The sequence below is a fragment of the Mizuhopecten yessoensis genome, unplaced genomic scaffold (assembly GCF_002113885.1).
Source record: "Mizuhopecten yessoensis strain PY_sf001 unplaced genomic scaffold, ASM211388v2 scaffold716253, whole genome shotgun sequence".
In the NCBI taxonomy this organism is placed as follows: Eukaryota; Metazoa; Mollusca; class Bivalvia; order Pectinida; family Pectinidae; genus Mizuhopecten; species Mizuhopecten yessoensis.
Window position 1 is genome coordinate 147,455 of NW_018480024.1, and position 22,987 is coordinate 170,441.

Genomic DNA, 22,987 nt, shown 5'->3' on the forward strand with positions numbered 1-22,987 from the left:
TCAGAACCGTTTAAGAGATGTTAAAATGTCTTGTGTTCTAGTTACCAAATTTGGGCTTAAGTTACCTATATGTCAGTTGCATGTAACAAAAGAAACAGGTGAGCGATACAGGGCCTCTTGTTACATTACAGTTTAATATCCCCTCGCAATGAAAGTTTAAGGGATATAGGATTCCGCCTTCTTGGAATTTTATAAAACTTCATACAAGTGTTTAGTAAGTATGACAATACCTTGAACAAGTTCGCAATTCGGTTTTTCTACGTTGAATGTCAAGGTAGCTGTTACTATTTTTTAAAAACAATTGTCATCACTCTACCGACTCCATTCCTCAAGAGACATTTCATGAAACTCTGTACAAATGTTTGGAATGGCAATGCCTTGGAACAAGTTTGCCTTTCAGGTTTCTACGTTGAAGGTCAAGGTCACTGATACTATTTTTAGAAAAAATGTCATCGCTCTAGCGATTTCATTTCCTTTAACATATGTCAGAATGAGAGAGGGTTTGTATCATTTGTGATGCCTTAATTTTACATCTCTTGGCTGCTAAACAATTTGTTATGACATAATCAAACAAAGCTCATCAGATTCAAAGAAGATGTCAACTGACCAAACCTCAAAATCAAATTTTACATATTTACCTCAAGGTTAATGAATCAAAGGTCAAGTTAAATTTTACATCTCTTAACTGTTAAGCATTTTGTTATGACATTATAAAGCTGGTCAAAATCAAGCAAGGTGTCAACTGACGAGACCACAAGGTCATCGGATCAAAGGTCAAGCTCAAATTTTTCATTTCTTAACTGCTTAACTTTTTTTTATGACACTGTGAAGCGAAGTTGCTTGAAATCAAACAATGTGTCGACCGACCAAACCTCAAGGTTATCGGATCAATGGTCAAGGTCAAATTTTACATCTTTCAACTGCTAACACTCACTTTTAGAGTAAGGTACATAGCGGGGGCCTTCCTGACGGGTCCGTGCTCTTGTTTAATGAGTTACGGCCCTTTGATCAAAAATCGGAATAAAGATTGTCCGGACAACTTCTCCTAAACTTTTGGACCGATTTCAACAAAACTACAGATATGACGACCATCACATGATGTGCATCCAGGTATTAATTTTTCATTGTGACCCTTTTTTATGGAGTTGAAAACAAAAATCTTTTCTGGACAACTTCATTTGTGTACTAAATTCAATTAAACTTTACAACTAGGGTATATGAACCCTGATGTTATGTATCCATTATTTTATTTCATTCTGACCCTTTTGAATGAGTTTGGTACCTTTCCGAAAATTGGAAAAAGATATTATCTAGACAACTTCTACATTTTGATATGGGAGCGGGGGTATTAGTTAGCCTTTGACCTAAAGTTCTAGTTGTGTTTTCTTCACGTTCAGGCCATCTTTGCTTTGTACCAGGGTATACATATTGCAAGTAAATGTTGTAACCGCTAGTTCTCTAAAACAACTAAAGGAATAGTAGGCTACCATTTCTCCAAGTAAATGAATGCTCAAATTTGTGATTGATCTCTGCAAACAGAATGGGAACTACAGTATTTTAAATAATAAATAAGTTACCTTTTTTTTCGTTAACCAGTTATGGGAATATTGCAAAAATATAGCATACATGACCCTCTTGGTCCCCTGTTCCTGCTTAAAAATAGAATGAATCGGTAAAAAGCGAAATGTCCACCAGAATATCCAGATTTATTATGGGTATTGCATGTACCGTTTGTTGCAGAAATTTCTCAGAGAATACCAAAAGGGATCATGATAAATTTGGTATATGTAATTGGCGCATGAATACAAATTTGAGGTTGACAAACATGTTCGACTGCTGCCAGGTAGCCATCTTGGATTATGCAGGACATGATTGTAACCGCTATTTCTCTGGAACCAATGAAAGTACCCTGGTGAAACGGGAAAACCTGTTCCCCTTATTTATTCAGTTGTTTTCTTGCTTTAAATACTTTCTGGTACTACCGTAAAAGATGAATTCGACGAGGAGCATATTCGACGGGAATTCCATTAAATTGCAGTTGAAAGCATGACTTAGGTTGAAATTATTTTAATTTTGTGAAAAGTGCACAAACTCTCGGAAATATAAGCCCACTGAACCAAACAATATTTGAAGTATACAACCCAGTAATCAGTCAAACTCAAAAGAAGAAAGGATCGCACTCAAAATATTAGGCAGAGACAAATCCATCACAATAATTATTACCAGCTGACAAGCGGAAGACAACAGTTGTCATGGACACAAACAATTATGAGGCCAAGGTCATGACAATGCTAAGAGAGCAACAAAACGTATGAACAGCTGCAGACCATTCCATCTCAAAAGTTTAAAAGGTGTCTCGTAGCCATTCTTTCAAAATTAAAACAAGAGAGCAAGATTACCGGAGGCCATTAAAGATATCTGTATACAAAGGCAGACAACACTCCTAGAATGAACTGTGCACCCAAGATAGGGAAACTGAGGCCTTTTGTGGACTACACCGGGTCCATTGGTAACAATGTTTCCAGGTCATTAGTAGACTTTCTATGACCGCTAGTGGGTAAATCGGAACACAGAATTCGAAATATCTAGCAGAAGCTATGCCTACGATCATGTCCAACAAGACGAAGAATCCATTGTACATGATGTTGTCTCTCTCTTTACCAACTCACCCATTGACGATGCACTTAAAATCTTACTGAAACGCTTAGAATTAGACAGGTCGCGACGTAAGAACACACACCTCCAGAATCAGGACATCATGGATTTGCTGGAATTGGTACCGACAACAACATATCTTAGTTTCAGAGACAGCATCTAACAACAACGCCTCGGCACAGCTATGGCTAGTCCAGAATCTCCACTTGTGGCCAATTTGTTCATGGAACATCTGGAGCTATCGCAATAGTCACTGCCCCCATAGAACACATCAACACCATAGATGCCACCAAAACATCAAATCTACACGTGAAGAAGAGACCAACGGTACAATGCCCTTATTCCTAGACACTCTACTGGTAAAGAAAGAAGACGGAACCGTGAAAGGTATTGGTCTATAGAATAATGACACATACGGACCAATACCTGAACATTGCTCAGCAGATGTGATACAATTGTCACCGAACAACAGGACAAAATACAAGATCAGAGGCACATCGCTAGGACAATGAAAACCTGTGCATATCCGGAATGTGCCCTAAAACGGGTTCACAAACAGTGTCAACGTAAGGAGAAGAACAAGAAAAGGCCAATCTAGGATAAGAACAAAGCCAAAGGTCAGGTGATCATCCCGTATATAAAAGGTACGCGGCCATGGAATAGCAGCAACCATGAAACCCACAGGACGTTTTGTAATATCCCAGTACACCCTAAGAATAAAACACCTAAAGAAAACGTCGAAGAATGCGTTTACAAAAGTGGATGCTAAACTGTGACGCATCGTGTATTAGAGAGACTGGAAGGCGATCTTGGGCCCGACTTGGTGAAAGGATAGAAAGACCGGAAAGATACAGAAACTTAAGAGGGAAAGACATTCTTCATTCAGTTGGTCAGTTCTAAATCGAGACGTGTGGGCTCACATAGACATCGATTTGTGGACAACTTGTACATGTTTACACCTTTGTATACATATGTTCCCTGGTCATTTGTCTGATGAAGGTGACAGAGTACATACCTTACTTATGATCGAAACGTCATATATAAACACTTTTTGGTTGTGCTTCATGAATCTTTTCACAAACTCAAAAGCCGTTTTCTATTGATGTTCAACACCAATTGACTGCCCTATTATCAAATGAAGAATGCGACATACTATTGGTTCAACTTATAAAACTACTCGGACAAAGGTTAGTTATAAATATTGGACAGTAAGGAGGGTGTCAGTAGTCAACATTTTTTATTACTTCAACAATGAAATAACAAAATGAGCCAAGTATTATGTCATTAAAGATTTCGACGGGAACATATCTGATGTCAGATTCCGCCGGGAACATATCTGATGTCAGATTCCGCCGTGGAACGTATCTGATGTCAGATTCGGCCGGGAACATATCTGATGTCAGATTTCGCCGGGAACGTATCTGATGTCAGATTCCGCCGGGAAAATATCTGACCTCAGATTCTGCCGGGAACATATCTGATGTCAGATTCCGGCGGGGACATATCTGATGTCAGATTCCGGCGGGGACATATCTGATGTCAGATTCCGCCGGGGAACATCACTATACAGGATTTCATTTCGCATGGCAGTACACATTTCAGCAATTTTCGTTCTTGTTTGGTGGCTTGAAAAAAAAACACATCTAGCAATCTACATCGTTAGAGAGACAACGTGCAAATACAGCGATGGCGGCGGCAACGCGAACTTTCCACCTCGTTTCCGCATTCCGGACCTTGGCGTTGTATTCTGGTACTATTCATGCAGCAGTCACAATTGTTTATCAAACATATTCTTTGTCCATCCCTGTCGTAATGCAACATGGTCTCGATTTTTAAATACGTGTAGCGTTTAGAGTAAGTTGTAACGATTTCAATCGTATTTAGTGCCAGAAAGTCAAGTTCCTTTCGCGACAATACCACCCGGTCACATTATACTGAGAACAGAATAATTGGTCCTGACAGCCATGTTTTGAAGCAGAACGCCAAAGAAAAGGCCATGGGTATCCACTTTCACGAATTTAGTTGGTCTCTGTCAGGGCGGTCTCTGTCAGGGGACGGATTCTAGTATGTGTTTAGATTAGTTGAAAATCAATAGCGAGGTATTCCTAACTGAAGCATAAGAAAAAGGAAAGTATTCAGAAGAAGAAAAATGTATACAAAGGCCCTAAATATTTCGCTCTTGCTTTTGTGTCATCCCGTAGAAAGCGCAAAATAAACTCCAAACATGAAGGTGGTTCCAACATAAGGTCCGTCTGAGAACATGACATGGATGACAGCAGGTATGTTCTTTTGTTGACCTGTATCTTTCAGGGTTGTCACCCAAGTCATCCGTGTCATTAACATTTTCTCCTTTTAAACAGCGATCAACATTTTTTTTAATTCGAATGTAAGGTTTTGTTACATTTTCCCTCCGTTTCCATACAAAAATGCTACTGCGCTGCTTTCAGATTCCTTTCCTCTGCTTGTTTGTTCATTTTCAATAACTCGATGCTCTAATTAACATTTTTTTGCTGATTGAGACCCCTTTTCCTCATTGTTTACCTCTTTGCTATTCAAATTTTCTCAAACACCACGCTGATAACAGTGCTAGGCAATACCTATTATGCGTATGCTTCCGTTCCGTTACTCAGATACAGAAAATATGGTATATGTTTTGTTAGTAGGGACTTTTTACAATAACATCATAGTACAGCTTCGGTTACTGTATCAGGGCCCGTATTCATGAAACCGTTCTCATGCTCAAGTATGGAATTTGTGCCCAAGCCAAATTTCCTGTTCTAGTTATAAATTCATAAACAAATATAATTTTTTCAATGATTTGGAAAAACAATGAAGAGACTTAAAGCCGAAAACTGTTTCAATGTTTACATTTGACATTTTGATGGTTTGGCAAGACTTAACCAAGTTGCAAGAAAGCAGGCTTGAGCACAGAATCCATGCCTGAGCATGAGAACGGCTTCATGAAAACGTGCTCAGGTGTCTCGTTTGTTTCCATTGCAGATTTAATTCAGCAAAGTGTTTTATATACAGTAGATGACGCTAAGCTTGAGTTATTTGTTTGCTTAAATTCGTGGGGCGACATGTTCCGGTGCTAGTACATGTATTTGGGTTGAACTTCATCAGGGTTAAGCACATAAACTCATTATATTGAAAATATTTCGAAATACAATGGATTACAGTGGAGTTGAAGTAATACAAAAAGGGAAGAAAACAGGTAGGTACAAACGGGTCTCTATGTGGCTGGTTGCACCACTAGGAAACGTATTCCCGTCCCTAGCTATGACCAGTGTAAAAATTGCTGTGATGGGTCTGGCTTCAAAACATCAACTTGATAGTGGACTGTTCGCCACAGGTCCGATGAAGTGACTTGACGCGCTACTTGATAGAAAGACAAGGAATAATTTAATCAACTAAAGAAAAACACACCAAGCATAGGTTCATCTTTCATTCTCCGCAAATATATAACTTTTCTCATTTCTATATCTTAATGTAAAAACTGAAGCGCTAGTCATTTCATTTATACACGCGTAAATATATTTTACAATAAAACATGCAAATGACAAAAAGAAAAATATAAATAACACCCTGCCGTTTAACAAGACTTTAAACTGGGACGAAGTTTGAGCAATTCTGTTGAATTAGTCATGTTCCAGATGACATTCATATTGACTATGAATGTCAACTGAAAGATGTTTAATACTTATATTTAACATTTTATAAATATCTAATCTCATAAATAAATGTATCAATACAAAAAATAGCTGAAATGGGCATATGTTTCGCTTATGATTGTTTAATGAGTAGAAAATCAATCTAGGCTAAATGGTATCCAACGTTAAAATATTATGACGTCGGCATCTTTGAAAATATGGAAGAAAAGAACTTTGTTGCATTAAAGGATTAAAATGCATTTTCAAACATTTGTGATAGCATTTAACACAGTTCAAACAAATTCAATAATGCGCACTGGCAAATGTAAAAAAAGATATATTTCAATCCTTATTTACATTCAAAATAACAAGACGATATTTTATTGTCGTTCTTTGTGGTTTCATACTATTCGAGATACATTTTAAACAAACTATTAGACAAACTAACGGAAGCACCAGTTTCTTATTATCAAGATTGTGCTTTCTATGGCTACAGTTTCAACTATAGTTAAGGAACGTCAATCGGAAACTATTCGCGATTTTCCGTCATAATTTTAAATTGACGTTACGTCATGATTGGTTCCTGATTACACAAACAATTTTAACGGAAATACCCGAACAGTTTCCGTGAGATGGTTATTGCTGTTAATAGATTATAAGAACTGGACAATACCATGTAAATAAACCGTTATAATTGTTAGGAAGATGCATTAAAAACCATAAATGAATAGCGTCTTGACGTTTTAGGCTAGTATACTGGCAGTGTCGTAGAACAGAGAACATAATATAATAAGAACGCCATTTTTTACAGCGATGAATTGGGCATGGCACAATTAAACGAGAGACACATCTGCGGCAATATCCCGAATCACAAAGCACTTTTAAAAACCAACACACACAGATATTTGTGTAAATGTACATACATGTATATGTATGTATAATTATAAACATACAATAAATTGAATAAAAAGGTGTGTGTGAAAGTACAACACATCGTTGTTAAAATAACAAATACACAGTATCATATTGTATACACAGTATAAATGATTACACTCCCATGATGCTACATATTTATATTAAAATAACCCGTATGTTCATTGACAAACACATTTTGTGGAAGTATCAACACGCAGTATGTTTAATTTCAAACACAATATGTGGAAGTATGAACACAGTAGGTGTAATTACAAACAAAATATGTAGAATTATGAACACACAGTATGTTTAATTTCAAACACAATATGTGAAAGTACGAACAAACAGTATGTGTAATTACAACCACAATATGTAGAAGTATGAACACATAGTATGTGTAATTACAAACACAATATGTGGAAGTATGAACACAAAGTATGTGCAATTACCAACACAATATCTGGAAGTACACAGTAGGTGTAATTACAAACAAAATGTGTAGAATTATGAACACACACTATGTTTAATTTCAAGCACAATATGTGTAAGTATGAACACACAGTATGTTTAATTTCAAGCACAATATGTGTAAGGATGAACACACAGTATGTGCTTGAGCACAGAATCCATGCCTGAGCATGAGAACGGTTTCATGAATACGGGCCCTGATCATACTTCCACATATTGTGTAGGTACAAACACAATATGCAGAAGAATGAACACACAGTATGTGTAGGTACAAACACAATATGCAGAAGTATCAACACACAGTATGTTTAATTTCAAACACAATATGTGGAAGTATGAACACAGTAGGTGTAATTACAAACAAAAGATGTAGAAGTATGAACACACAGTAAGTGTAGGTACAAACACAATATGTGGAGGTATGAACACAAAATATGTGTAATTACAAACACAATATGTGGAAGTATGAACACACAGTATGTGTACTTACAAACACAATATGTGTAGGTATGAACACAATATATGTGTAATTAAAAACACAATATGTGTAATTATGAACACACAGTATGTGTAATTACAAACACAATATGTAGAAGAATGAACACAAAATATGTGTAATTACAAACACAATATGTGGAAGTATGAAAACAAAGTATGTGTATGTATGAACACACAGTAGGTGTAATTACAAACACAATATGTAGAAGAATGAACACAAAATATGTGTAATTACAAACACAATATGCAGAAGGATGAACACACAGTACGTGTAGGTACAAACACAATATGTGTAGGTATGAACACAATATATGTGTAATTAAAAACACAATATGTGTAAGTATGAACACACAGTATGTGTAAGTACAAACACAATATGCAGAAGAATGAACACACGGGATGTGTAGGTACAAACACAATATGTGCAGGTATGAACACAAAATATGTGTAATTACAAACACAATATGTGTAGGTATGAACACAAAAAATGTGTAATTACAAACACAATATGCTGAAGTATGAACACACAGTATGTGTACTTACAAACACAATATGTGTAGGTATGAACACAAAAAATGTGTAATTACAAACACAATATGCAGAAGTATGAACACACAGTATGTGTAATTACAAACACAATATGTGGAAGTATGAACACACAGTATGTGTAATTACAAACACAATATGTGTAGGTATGAACACAAAATATGTGTAATTACAAACACAATATGCAGAAGTATGAACACACAGTACGTGTAGGTACAAACACAATATGTGTAGGTATGAACACAATATATGTGTAATTACAAACACAATATGTGGAAGTATGAACACACAGTATGTGTAATTACAAACACAATATGTGTAGGTATGAACACAAAATATGTGTAATTACAAACACAATATGTGGAAGTATGAAAACACAGTATGTGTATGTATGAACACACAGTAGGTGTAATTACAAACACAATATGTAGAATTATGAACACACAGTAGGTGTAGGTACAAACACAATATGTGGAGGTATGAACACACATAGTATGTGTAATTACAAATACAATATGTGGAAGTATAAACACACATTATGTGTAATTACAAACACAATATATGGAAGTATGAACACACAGTATGTGTACTTACAAACACAATATGTGTAGGTATGAACACAAAATATGTGCATTTACAAACACAATATGTGGAAGTATGAAAACACAGTATGTGTATGTATGAACACACAGTAGGTGTAATTACAAACAAAATATGTAGAATTATGAACACACAGTAAGTGTAGGTACAAACACAATATGTGGAGGTATGAACACACATAGTATGTGTTATTACCAACACAATATGTGGAAGTAGGAACAAACAGGATGTGTAATTACAAATACAATATGTGGAAGTATAAACACACATTTTGTGTAATTACAAACACAATATATGGAAGTATGAACACAAAGTATGTGCAATTACCAACACAATATCTGGAAGTATGAACAAACAGTATGTGAAATTACACACACAATATGTGTAGGTATGAACACAAAATATGTGTAATTACAAACACAATACTTGTAAGTATGAACACACAGTATGTGAAAGTATGAACACACAGTATGTGTAAGTACAAACACAATATATAGAAGTTTGAACACACATTCGTTTAATTACAAACACAATATGTAGAAGTATATACACACATTATGTGTAATTACATGCCACTTCCAATGATGATAGAACACACAGTACGTGTAAGTATTAACACAATATGTGGAAGTATGAACACACAGTAGGTGTATTTACAGACACAATATGTGGAATTATGAACACAAAGTATGTATTATTACAACTACATTAGGTGTTTATTCACCATATGTTTGAAGGTGTTCTTACAAACAACCAGTACATGAATTACAAACTCATTGCATATGTACTATCAAACACCACGTATTTATCATAACAAACAAATCATATGTTTAATTACAAACGCAAAGTGAGTTTAAATACAAATACAGGTGGCGTGTAATTACATAAATGTTGTGTGTATATACGCATTTGTTATTACAAACACATGGTACATTTAACTGCAAATGATGTTTTTTAATAACAAACAAAGTTGGCTATAACAATCAAACAGTGTATGTAATGTCACCCTGGTAAATACTAGCCGCTTCTTACCGACTCGTGTAGAAAGAATTCCTGTTTAGCATATTGGGTAGAGAGTAAGACTAGTTAACCAGAGGTCCTTATGTGGGCGACATTTTAACAAATGTCATCAAATATTTTAATGCCTCCGCTAGGAGTCGAACCTGGGACCTCTAGTAAACTAGCGAAGAGAAATTCTCAGTAGCCGAGTCGGTAGGAAGCGGCTAGTATTTTACCAGGGTGACAGTAATAAAACTCAAATGTTCAATTCAAACCCCACTCAACGTATGTATATTTAAAAACATTGCTTGAACTAAAAAAAATAAGGCCATTTATCTTTATTGGCATTTGCTCGAAACATTCATGTCCTGCTGTATTCTGCGTTTGGTGAAAGGACTGAGGATGACCAGTGTGATGAGAGACAAGACCCCATAGGTTACCATGGCTGTGACAATGCCGGACGTGTCAGGCTCGACTTTAAGCTTGCTACTGTACGTCTCGAGGTCGGTGTAAGCAGCCCAAAACTCCAACAGTGTCCCCACTACGCACAGAACATGGAACACTTGATGACCCTGGCCGACAATATCAAACTTTCCCGGAAAGACTCGTTCTGGTAAATGACTAGAGAAAAAGAAAACAGATATTGTGGATACCATGAAGACACGTGTGTGGTGATTTAAGGAAGACATGGTGCAGGCATCGTTCAACCAACAATCCCAGTACCGCACTATCACAAGACCGAACACACTCGCAGCTTGGGAGCCGAAGGAACAGATGTTCCACAGCTTACGCTGAAACGGGTATGGCCGACAGTACCGCAGTTTTGCAACACTTGAACACATGAAACCGATCCAGCTGAGCAGGACGTTGATGGGCAGGAAATAGTACTCCAGCATGGGGAAGTAATGGTGGTGACAACTGCAGTAGAACGTGACAATCGCGAAACCGAGGCTGAAATATCCAATGCCCAAATAATCGAACTGGAAACATGTGTAGTGCATGAACGCTGACTTGGAGTGAAACGTATGAGCGAACGTGCTGATTGCAGTGTAGATGAGACAGCAGATTCCGAATGCGAATATCACAAACCAATGTGAACTGTCGGCACTAATGTGGATGGTCAAATACCGATATAGAGTGCAAAAAATCAAACCGAACCCGACCAAATGCGACCAAATATTGACGGATTCGTTGTGAACTTGGCACACACTGAACAGGTAGTGGGTCCATGACTTGTTTTCCGGTCGGAAACCCGTCAGCACACCCGGTTCTCGGAAAAGAAGGTGGGTGTCGTCTGCTGATATCGTTTGTTGAACCCGGAAACATCTCACAATCCAGTGCACCGCTCCTGGCAATATGCATGGACCCATATCGTCAGATCTGTTAATGAAAAAACGAATAATCTATATTGATTAAATAGTTATTTGGTTGATTCTCCTTCTCCACAGTATCAAACTATGAAATAGTGGAAGAAGTAATCAATATAAACTTCACCCATCACTAGTAACAATTGTCTAAGTCTAGAAATAAATGTAAGGGTTTCGCTTCAAAGAGTATTGATCAGTTATCTTCGCGTCTATTACAGGTAAACACCAATCGTCTCTGTAACTTTACGACACTAGAATATCCGAAGTATGTTACACGTTTACGGATACCACAGCTGGTCTACGTATCAAACCCGTCGATCGTTCTTCACCCATAACCGTGAGCTGGGTGTTCTTTTGGAGTTTCTATGTTAAGTATTTTTAACATGCACCGAAACAGTATCGACTATTTAGCGAGACAGTGTCTTTAAGTGGCGTCTGACTGGGAAGCTTTAAAACTATACTTCATAATTTCTTTAGCTGTATGTTATAAATAGGCGGAACACTGATGTAGAAATTAATTTGATATACTGACAAAGCGTTCATTGATACAAGGCACCCACAGCATACCCTGTTCATTGTGGTTCGAATAGTTTAGCTCTATTCCATTGGGCTGTCGGAAAATCTTTGAGAAATTCTAAAATGTTTTTCGGATAATCTGTGTTCTCGTATCGCCAATGATTTAATTTGAAAATCATTAATACACTTTGACAACTAATATTTTGTTTTTAAATTGTACATAAATGTGCGAAAAACATATGACTGACTATCTTCCATATTGCATTTGAAATCAGATATAATTTTTAACGAAACAATTTTAATGTATTTTTTTAAGTTGAAACTTGTCATATACAGCCACGCACTAAACCTAGCCATGCAATGAACTTCAGAATAGACGGGAGCTTTTTCTATCAAAACCACGGCACATCCATGAAGATCTAATGTAATATATTTTTTTTCTCCTGTGTGGAAATAGTATTGAATAGTCATACAAACGTAGTTCATTTAAATGTCCTCCGGACTTAATATATATGTATAGTGAACATTATAAATGCAATTTCAGCGGTATATAATTGTGTACAAATCGAACTAGCGCGTCGACACAGGATATATAAAAGGACTGTTCGGCTACGACACGCGATGTATATAAAAGTTGTGAAAATACAAATATTTCTACAGACAGATGACTGTGAACATACGCCGCATGCTTGTTGACTTTATTGTCACCATGGTAACATCTGTTCACAACTGTGAACGACATAAACTCGTCTAGTAACGTTTGTAAATATAACTATAACTGCACTTCTGTCAGAGGATGACTAAATTATGCACTCAGCAAAAGTATTTGTGTTGCAAATAATTGCAAATTTTGACTTCCAAAACAATGCATATAGCTTTATACCATCCTGTTATATATATACACATGCATATTATACTGACACCCATACATTTACCTACACATATATATATATATACTGAATTTATCAGAAATAATTTTTTAAGGTTCCTTGACGATTGTNATCCTACGTCGTCTTCCTAGACCGATTTGGACACATATATATATACCAATCAAATGGCATTTTTATGCTAACTTTTATGTCTTTGGTCCATTTAAATAAGCTACATTTGATCACTTCTTCTAAACAAGAGACGTGACTAGCTTTATATGACATATTTTAGAATAACCCCGGTTTTTCGTAGATTCGAGTTTATAAAACTTATTATTGTGGTTGAGTTATCAAAATGTATCTGACCCTAACGTTAATATTGTACAGAAAGTACCCCAGTAATTTAGATACACATACTGTAAATACATACGACGATCATAGGGACTTGAGAATTTGTTACAGCTATGTTTGGACCGAAACTAAGGTGTCCAGAGTAATTTTACACGTTTTAGGGGTTTAGGTCGATTTTCGGTAAAAAAAAAAAATGCCACTTCCAATGATGATATATGATAAAACGTGTAAAATTACTCTGAACACCTTAGTTTAGGTCAAAATGTAGCTGTAACAAATTCTCAAGTCCCTGTGCTTATGATCAGTGCAGTGAACGGGACCCGTTTATATTAACTGGAAATATGGGAAGACACGGTTCATTAACATCATGGAAAATTCTGACAATACATTATCTCAAGTATGATCGGGAATACAGGCGTCACGGTTGTATAACCACAACAGCCCTAGTTTCTCCAACAAGTCATGGCGCGTTATTTCATCGCCTACTCGATCGTTAATGACCTATACCAGTTCATAGCGCACGAACACATTTTCATGCTGTACATGACTGCATGTTAAGCCCTTGTTGTTGACAATAATTCTTACTTGATAACGTAATGCGGCGTTCTCAGTCGGGTACCAATTGTTCTACAGACACTTGTGTTGCAATGGTGTTGTGAAATGAAATTGATTATTTTTGTAAAGATTTAAGATATATTTTGTTAAGCATTTTTACCGAAAATCAATCTTAACAAATCTTATTTTTGTTTAGCACATTTTACACAAACGTCACACACACAACATATGTATATATGTAAAAATTATATAAAAAAATGTATATATACCAATACATATGTATACAAACAAATAAATGTGTACACACGTGTAACAGGATAACTATACTTCCACCGGCGGAAATCGAACCTGCGATTCCCACGCAGCTTCCCTGCTGCCCACCGCTTTACCAAGTCTATATAAACACATCTAAAAGTGACTCAAACGTTAATATTATCGCAAATGCAGGCACATCACCAGATACATATATCTGCCTATGTGATGCGGATAGCGACTGGGACTGTCCCACCTAGGAGGACTTACTAGAAATGACATTTACTTGTTAACGGTTCATCACTGTCGTCAATATTTCTAATTCTAACAATATGTAATATTAAGAACCACTCTGGGTTCTATCTATGAATGAATGACATCTGAAAAAAATCTGTACGCTTAATTATGTTTATCCATGTAAACAACCAGAAACCACCCTACCTGGCTGGTCTAGATCTGGTCAGTCCTCCTTCATTGCCCTTTCGCGAAAAGGTTGTATTTCTCCGAAACGGCCAATACGCGGTCGACCAGGCAGCCAATGCACGCCAGGATACAGATGTAGACACAGAGTGACAGAAAACCCTCCATGCTTGACAGTCTCTGCCACCCGATGAATGGGTGACATGCAGAGAGGAAATAGTGGCACACAATGTTTTGAAAGTTTACTGTACGGGTCAATTAGGGACAAAGCCGAGTACTGCCGAACGGTCACCTGGTTGTCAAGATAAACAACGCGGACTCGGGACGTTACGCTGAATGACTAATATCACGAAAGATTATACCGGGTATTTAAAAGAAGCAATCGACCAAACGCAATGCGCTGGGTCAAACTTCGTATAATGGTATCAATCGATTTTAAATGTATCTGTGCTGTCCTATAGATAATAATATACTCAGTATACATCGTATCCACACATAATCATGTACAAGGGTGTACTCATTTATTCTAATATACCGACAACCTTCAAGTTTGTTTAAACTGATCAATCTAAACGTGTAGGTAAAGAAACAAGTCTGGACGGCACTTCAAAACAAAATAAAAAGTACTGCAAGTGTTAATTAAGGATGGCCGTGGCAACATAGAAATGCAACCTTTCTATAACCACTGACAAGGGTAGACTTATATTGAACCAAGAACTGCTACAACCCGGGTCTGTAGAAAGTTAACCGGGAACAGGCATGCAGATGAGAGAAAACGTACAGCTCTCTGTGAAGCCGTCTCCTTTTACTTTCTATCCATCTATTTGTGTTGGACCCTCTTGGCTTCTGCTGGGCACATGTGTATTTTTGAATCTGGAAGATTTTAACTATATTGCACCACATATTATGTTATGTATCATTAATTTCTTGCAATTCTAGTGTAACTGGTTAATATGGCACTGTGTGTAGTGACGGTGACTTTGAAGTGTCCTAACCAAACAATAGATCTACCCTGTTACGATCTCTGATATTCCAATTAGACTGCTAATCTTTATGTACACACATATATATATGAATATATAAAACTGGATTATTGGTTCGGCCTACCCTACATTGTATATATCTATAAACTTAATATATTACATCTTCAATTTATATGCAGTATATGTTTGAAATGTATGTCATTTTATATGGTAAGGGCTGTTATAGGCAATGCCTATGCCCAATACTATTGTTAACTGCAACAACAAAATATTTTTTAAATGAAATGTGTATGTTGATGCCTATGCTGCCATATTGTATTAAGTAGTCAAGCATGCTGGTGCTTGTGAGAAAAACGACAACATTCTAAAATAAATATAATTGCTACAACTTTGAAATCATAACCGATAATAAGCCCGGGAAATAATTAGTTTACATTCGTATCATATCGAGAAAGAATCACATTTGTATATTATACACGTTACGGTAAATTACCTACCTTTGAATCTTAATCTATTATACGTCACAGAAAGAATCACATTTGTATACACACACGTTACGGTAAATTACCTACCTTTGAATCTGAATCTATTATACGTCACAGAAAGAATAAGATTTGTAGACAGATTACAGTTAATTGACTAATACCGTACGGCAGAGTAATGGTAAGATACTGTATGTATATCCTTCAATGGTTTACACTCACTGAATACAATCTCTTGCTCTACTTTTGCATGATCGGCCACACTCGTAGACATGTTCAATAGTTATGCAAACACACACGTATACAATATTACACAAGTACTTACTCGGTATGTTGTATCCTTCTTTCAATTTAAGAATGTTTGCACGAATTGAATAACGCCAATTTGTTGAGGCAGGTAACAACTATTCATATAAATTCAATGAACTTGCATATAAATAACGACACTGTATTAAAATGACAGAAACGTATTTTTGAGAATGCTTTACAAATTAGTTGGAAGGTGCATTTTAGAATTTACTCGATATTAAATGATAAGCGAGCTGTGAAAAGCGGTCGTGGTCTTGAGATGATAAACAGTTTTTTACACTATAAAAACAAAGGATGGTAATCTACACTTGTAAATGATTAAGCTTTTTTTGCTTTGTTTTATTTAGTTTTTCTTGATATCAAGGCTATTTTGAATAAAGCAAGACTTTTATTTGTCGATATCAAGAACGATACATTTCTTGGCATCAGAAAGTGGATATTTTGATATTTATGTCGATTTCTTTATATCAAATTTCTTGAAAAAATATGAATATATCTACAATCCAATTCCATGATATATATATATATATATATAAATCAGTAATAGATACCAAAAAAGCGCCCAATATGACCAGGAGAGGCTTATCGAAGAATTGCGAGATATCCGGGTCCTTAGAACGTTAACCTGGAACAGGCATGCAGATTAGAGAAAACGAACAGCTCTCTTTGAATTCGTCTCTTTTTACTTTCTATCCATCTATTCGTTTTGGACCCTCTTGGCTTCTGCTTGGCACATGTGTATGTTAATGTATATTCTGCTATATTGTATTAAGAAGTCAGGCATGCTTGTGCGTGTGAGAAAATCGACAAAATTATAAAATACAAATAATTGCTTCTTGTAACTATCAAATCATAACCGATAATGCGCACTGGGAATAATTAATTTACATTCGTATTATATCGAGAAAGAATCACATTTGTATTAATACCCAATCACTTAGAAACCTGGGATATGATCATTTCTTTTTCTGTGATAATTATTACTGCTTTTTATTAATATATGTTATTATCTCCCTTTAATTGAAATATAATATGTTATTGTTATTGGGTGCTGTGTAAAGCAATCAAATCAAAACGAAACAACAGACTTTCTTCTTCCGCGGAAGATCTTTAAATGCTGTGTTGATTATTTCATGGTATAATTAATGCTATAAAATGATGAAATACATATGTCTTTTCAGTGAGCATCATGAACTATATTAATCTCAGATTACTAAGCTTTTTGGATCGAATAATTTCTTCACAAACAACCCAAACAACACTTTATTTCCTTCCGCGAAAGATCTTTAGATAGTGTGTTAATTATTTCATGATATGATCAATGCTATAATATAGTACAGTATATCTGTATAAGACAAAGAAATCAAAGAAAATATGTAAAGATCTTTAACAGTGGCGTTTTTAATCAATGAAAGTTCCGAACTATATTTGGTTCAAATTACTACCCCTAGTATTCCGATACTCTTGTGTGCGTAAGAGTTTTCTATCATTGCGTAGACTTAAAGCTTGTTGAACGACTGTCCTTGATAAAGTATGCTTCGTGTTTTTTTTTGTCTCAATGGAAAGTCTCCAAGTGAAAGAGAATGTTGACTTATACTAAAGTAGCCGTCAGCAGCTGTGCCTAACGAGTTTATAGATAGCTTCCCAATGCGACAGCAGCTGTGCCTAACGAGTTTGTAGATAGCTTCCCATACAGTCTCTAGATAATGGCCCGATTAGTATAATACAAGTGCTTCGTGAATATAGCATATTGAACATCAAAAATTAAAACCGTATACAGATATTATTCACATTAACCAGAAACTGAATAATGATATACGTCTTTAACCTTCGTCACAAGGGACTTGCATAAGTCCGGGATTACACGCACTGGAAATAATACAATCTCGTTTTAATTTTTTGTATAATTAATCATGATAATAACATATTGAAATAATAATCTCATAATTATTTATTTATATTATATATATAACATTTTTTTTAAATTATTTAATCGTAAATTTACTTTCCCATAATCTTACGGGACAATTTTGGTTTGCAGGGTTTTCTTGTCAAGGTCACTGTTACTATTTAAAAAAACCACATTGTCTGCGCTGTAGCAGCTTCATTCCTTGAAGGATATCCATCGATTTGAAACACAAATTAAGGACCATAATATCAGACAAGTTTCAATTGTTTTAGCAATACTCTGCTTGTTATATATATATATTATTGAAAATTAGGATTAAGGGATGGACTATTATGACCCTTACTCAACAACATGTTCTTTATTATTTACTGCCATTCTGTACTGATATACCACCTCCTTTATTCCATTATTTGAATCCTTCATACACAGCATCCCTGAGTGCCCTCGGCACTTTGATTTTACATATGTTTGTCGCAATAATACCTCTCAAGAGCTAATGTTTACCTGTATGCGATGTTATATAAAGTTTCTTGTATCTTGTATACACGTCACGGTATTTTACCTACCTTTAAATCTTAATCTATTATACGCCACAGAAAGATTAACATTTGTAGAGAGAATCTTTTCTAGATTTAATTCCCACTGATGTTCTCTGTCTCTTTGGGAGTGTTAATAAGCACGCTGGTGTTCTGTACCTTTCCCTACATGTGTGTAAACAGATTTTTCACCGTTCACATACAAAGTTTGCCAGTTGATGTACTGCGCCTTCCCTGGTGAAGATTGTATGCAGTAGTTTGTATCGCCTCTCCAGTTATGTTTGCCAGCTGATGTCCCGCGCCTTCCCTGGTGAAGATTGTATGCAGTTGTTTGTTTCGCCCCTCCAGTTATGTTTGCCCACTATTGTTACCTCTGTGCCATAGTGAGGCTTGTTTACTGTTGTTTGTTCCACACCTTACGTTATGTTTGCTCACTGTTGTCCCACCCTTCCCTGGCGAGGTTTGTATATTGTTATTTGTTTCTGTTTTTCACCCTCTACCCTGATGACGTTTGTATACGCTCCGTTGTGTTTTCCCACTGTTGTTACATCTGTGCCATAGTGAGGTTTGTGTACCGTTGTTTGTTCCACACCTCCCCGTTGTGTTGCCCACTGTTGTTACATCTGTGCCATAGTGACGTGTGTATACCGTTGTTTGTTCCACACCTTACGTTGTGTTTGACCACTGTTGTTACATCTGTGTCATAGTGAGGTTTGTTTACTGTTGTTTGTTCCACACCACCCCGTTGTGTTGCCTACTGTTGTTACCTCTATGCCATAGTGAGGTTTGTTTACTGTTGTTTGTTCCACACCTTACGTTGTCTTTGCCCACTGTTGTTACATATGTGCCATAGTGAAGTTTGTATACCGTTGTTGTTCCACACCTCCCCGTTGTGTTTCCCACTGTTGTTACATCTGTGCCATAGTGAAGTTTGTATACCGTTGTTGTTCCACACCTCCCGTTGTGTTTGCCCACTGTTGTTACATCTGTGCCATAGTGATGTTTGTGTACCGTTGTTTGTTCCACACCTCCCTGTTGTTTTGCTCCTCCCCCCTTTCCTGGTGACGTGTGGTATGACGTTGTTTGTTCCACCACTTCCGTTGTGTTTGCCCACTGTGGATTCAACTCTGCCATGGCGACGTTTGTATACCAGTGTTAGTCTATCCCTTCGCGTTGTGGTTGCCCTCTGTTGTTCTACCTCTGCCATAGTTACAATTGCTTTGATATTCTGGTGACATTTGACCACTGATGTCTCGCCCCTTCCCTGGTGACGTTTCTATACCGTTGTTTGTCCCCCTCTGTTGTGTTTGCCCACTGTTCCCCCCCCCCGTCCTGTTGACGTTTGTATACTGCTTTGTGTTCCACCCCTCCCGTTGTCTTTGTCCACTGTTGTTTCATATCTGCCATAGTGACGTTTGTCTTCTGATATTTTGGTGTTCTGTTGACATTTGGCCACTGATGTCTTGCCCCTTCCCCGGTGACGTTTGTCAACTGTTCTTTGCACCACCACCTTCCTATGTTGTTTGCCCACTAACATTGGGAGAACATGACAACAGACACTTTTACAGGGTTACGTTTAGTTTTATTACATATATGTACAGATAATGTGGTGAGATTCGAAAGCCAACTAACAATGAAGCGTTTAAAAATGACAAAAAAATATAAAACGTTTTTGGCGGAAAGTTTCAAGGCTCACGGCAAAATACTCAATACATATATAAAATCGAAATGTTTATGACTTCCATCCAGTCGTTTTATGACACTGCTTTGGAGTAATTGGGGCAGGAGTGTACACTTTTTGTTTTTGCCTGGAGTGAAACCTACCACTTTACCAATACACTTTGTACATAATAGATAGGTCGGAGGAAATGTTAAGTTAAAACATTGCATACGATGGAAAAACAATACATTGTAATAATCATAACATGACAAACAGCAATCTCTACCCAGTGTTGTCGTTCCCAATACCCACCTACACAGGAACGACAACCCTTTGGTAGATGATTGGGTAAACACACCTTCATTGGCAGGCAAGATAATTATTGCGAAAGTAACACATGTATGATGCTAATAATGCCAGCTAATGATCACGTGCTCATTTGACGGTGAAGTTAATATAGTTCACTCGCCAAACGTTTGCTGTAGACACCTCGTGACTGAGCTACCTATAGTCAATGGAAGTGTCCCTCGTGACTGAGCTACCTATAGTCAATGGAAGTGTCCCTCGTGACTGAGCTACCTATAGTCAATGGAAGTGTCCCTCGTGTCTGAGCTACCTATAGTCAATGGAAATGTCCCTCGTGACTGAGCTACCTATAATCAATGGAAGTGTTCCTCGTTACTGAGCTACCTATAGTCAGTGGAAGTGTCCCTCGTGACTAAGCTACCTATAGTCAATGGGAGGGTCCCTCGTGTCTGAGCTACCTATAGTCAAAGGAAATGTCCCTCGTGACTGAGCTAGCTATAATCAATGGAAGTGTTCCTCGTGACTGAGCTCCCTATAGTCAATGGAAATGACCCATCGTGACTGAGCTACCTATTGTCAATGGGGGTGTCCCTCGTGACTGAGCCACCTATAGTCAATGGAAGTGACCCTCGTGACTGAGCTAGCTATAATCAATGGAAGTGTACCTCGTGACTGAGCTACCTATAGTCAATGGAAGTGTCCCTCGTGGCTGAGCTACCTATTGTCAATGGAAGTGTCCCTCGTGACTGAGCTACCTATAGTCAATGGAAGTGTCTCTCGTGACTGAGCTACTTATAGTCAATGGAAGTGTCTCTCGTGACTGAGCTACCTATAGTCAATGGAAGTGTCCCTCGTGACTGAGCTAGCTATAGTCAATGGAAGTGTCCTGGCACAACTGTGCTACAGTAACAAACACAAAAAAACGAAAATAAAAGGGAGATAACTGTATATACAAACAACCAAAGTGCAATGGGACAGGGGCCTTAAGCTAGTATATGTATGCATACCAGTTTTGTCATGTTTCTGAATTCACAGAGAAGACATTTCAGTTTATACATCAACACATACATATATGTTAGCGTCAATACATTCACGCAGAGCAAATATAATTTCACTAAAGAAAAAACCGTCATGTTCCGCAATGTCTTCCGACATGGAAATCAGCATTTCTAATACCAGCTTCACACATGTATAAGTATATTTATATGTAAGTAAGGGTTTATTGGGCAGCATATGTATAGATAGCTATGCAGAGAAACACGTATCATGACTAATAAGGACAGTAAATTCAAAACATCTAAAGATTGATTATTCATTATAAACTGTCTTCCAGCCAACCAAAGGAGTATATGCGTGAATATCAGCAAATATTTCAGTAGTACTGTATGGTTGCTGTTCTTTGTCTTGTATTTTCTTGTTATGTTCTGGTTTGTGTGTGACGAAGAGGGCGTATTTCCTCGACAATATGATATTTTTCTTTTTCTTTCTGCACTGTCGTTATTACTCCTCTGCTTATTCGTCAGTCCGCTAAAACTGACCAGACCATGATCCCTGACTAGGTTGCCTGTTTACACGGGGACATGTCGCTGAAATCTGGCGACAGCAATTATCATATATTTTATGATAGTATGCTGAAAAATCAAAAATCATCTAATATTTTTGTGACAATAAATTCGTTTCTCTCTCACTCGTTTACATGCAATGTCCAAACTAAGCACCTTGTTGACGCTGCGTCGATTAATTCGAACACAATGATGTCTACCACTCGTATCGACAGCCATTTTATCGACAACAATAGAATACACCAGCCAATCAAAATTACTTCACAATCTTAATCCCCAACTGAGGCCTGTTCGTTTATGCGGAACAACCGGTCCGTCTGCTTTTAAATGTAACATTTTCTGGTATAAATCCTGACAGACCTGCAAAAGTGCATGCATGTCTTGTAAGGCTTTGTCAAGGCTCGCCTATAAGCAGCATATGATTACTAGGTCCGACCTTATTTCATAAACGAACAAGTCTGGTCGAACCGGTTCAACCGTTTGGATAGCGGTAAACGTAAGCAGCCCATGCCAGCTGGTGTCTGCTGCATAACCGAACTACTCGGTAGTGAAGCGGACGTAAAACCAATCAGCCAATCA

At 37.1% G+C, this 22,987-nt stretch overlaps 1 protein-coding gene across 2 annotated transcripts; it reads right to left on the reverse strand.

Moving 5' to 3' along the window:
- Nucleotides 1-9,928: 9,928 nt before the first annotated feature.
- Nucleotides 9,929-16,389, reverse strand: LOC110442355 (membrane progestin receptor beta-like). Of its 2 annotated transcripts, none has more exons than XM_021485917.1 (2): nt 16,217-16,389; nt 9,929-11,711 (listed from the first exon to the last, which is right to left on the reverse strand). In XM_021485917.1, exon 2 carries the CDS (start codon nt 11,699-11,701, stop codon nt 10,670-10,672), a length of 1,032 nt encoding a protein of 343 aa, XP_021341592.1. In that variant the 5' UTR covers nt 11,702-11,711; nt 16,217-16,389; the 3' UTR covers nt 9,929-10,669. The 2 variants fall into 2 exon arrangements, with proteins under 2 accessions (XP_021341592.1, XP_021341591.1); XM_021485916.1 differs by lacking the exon at nt 16,217-16,389 and adding an exon at nt 14,683-15,138.
- Nucleotides 16,390-22,987: the final 6,598 nt, after the last annotated feature.

Excerpts from the sequence above, each read along its gene's own strand:
- LOC110442355 (XM_021485917.1), bottom strand. The coding sequence starts at position 11,701 with ATGGGTCCATGCATATTGCCAGGAGCGGTGCACTGGATTGTGAGATGT.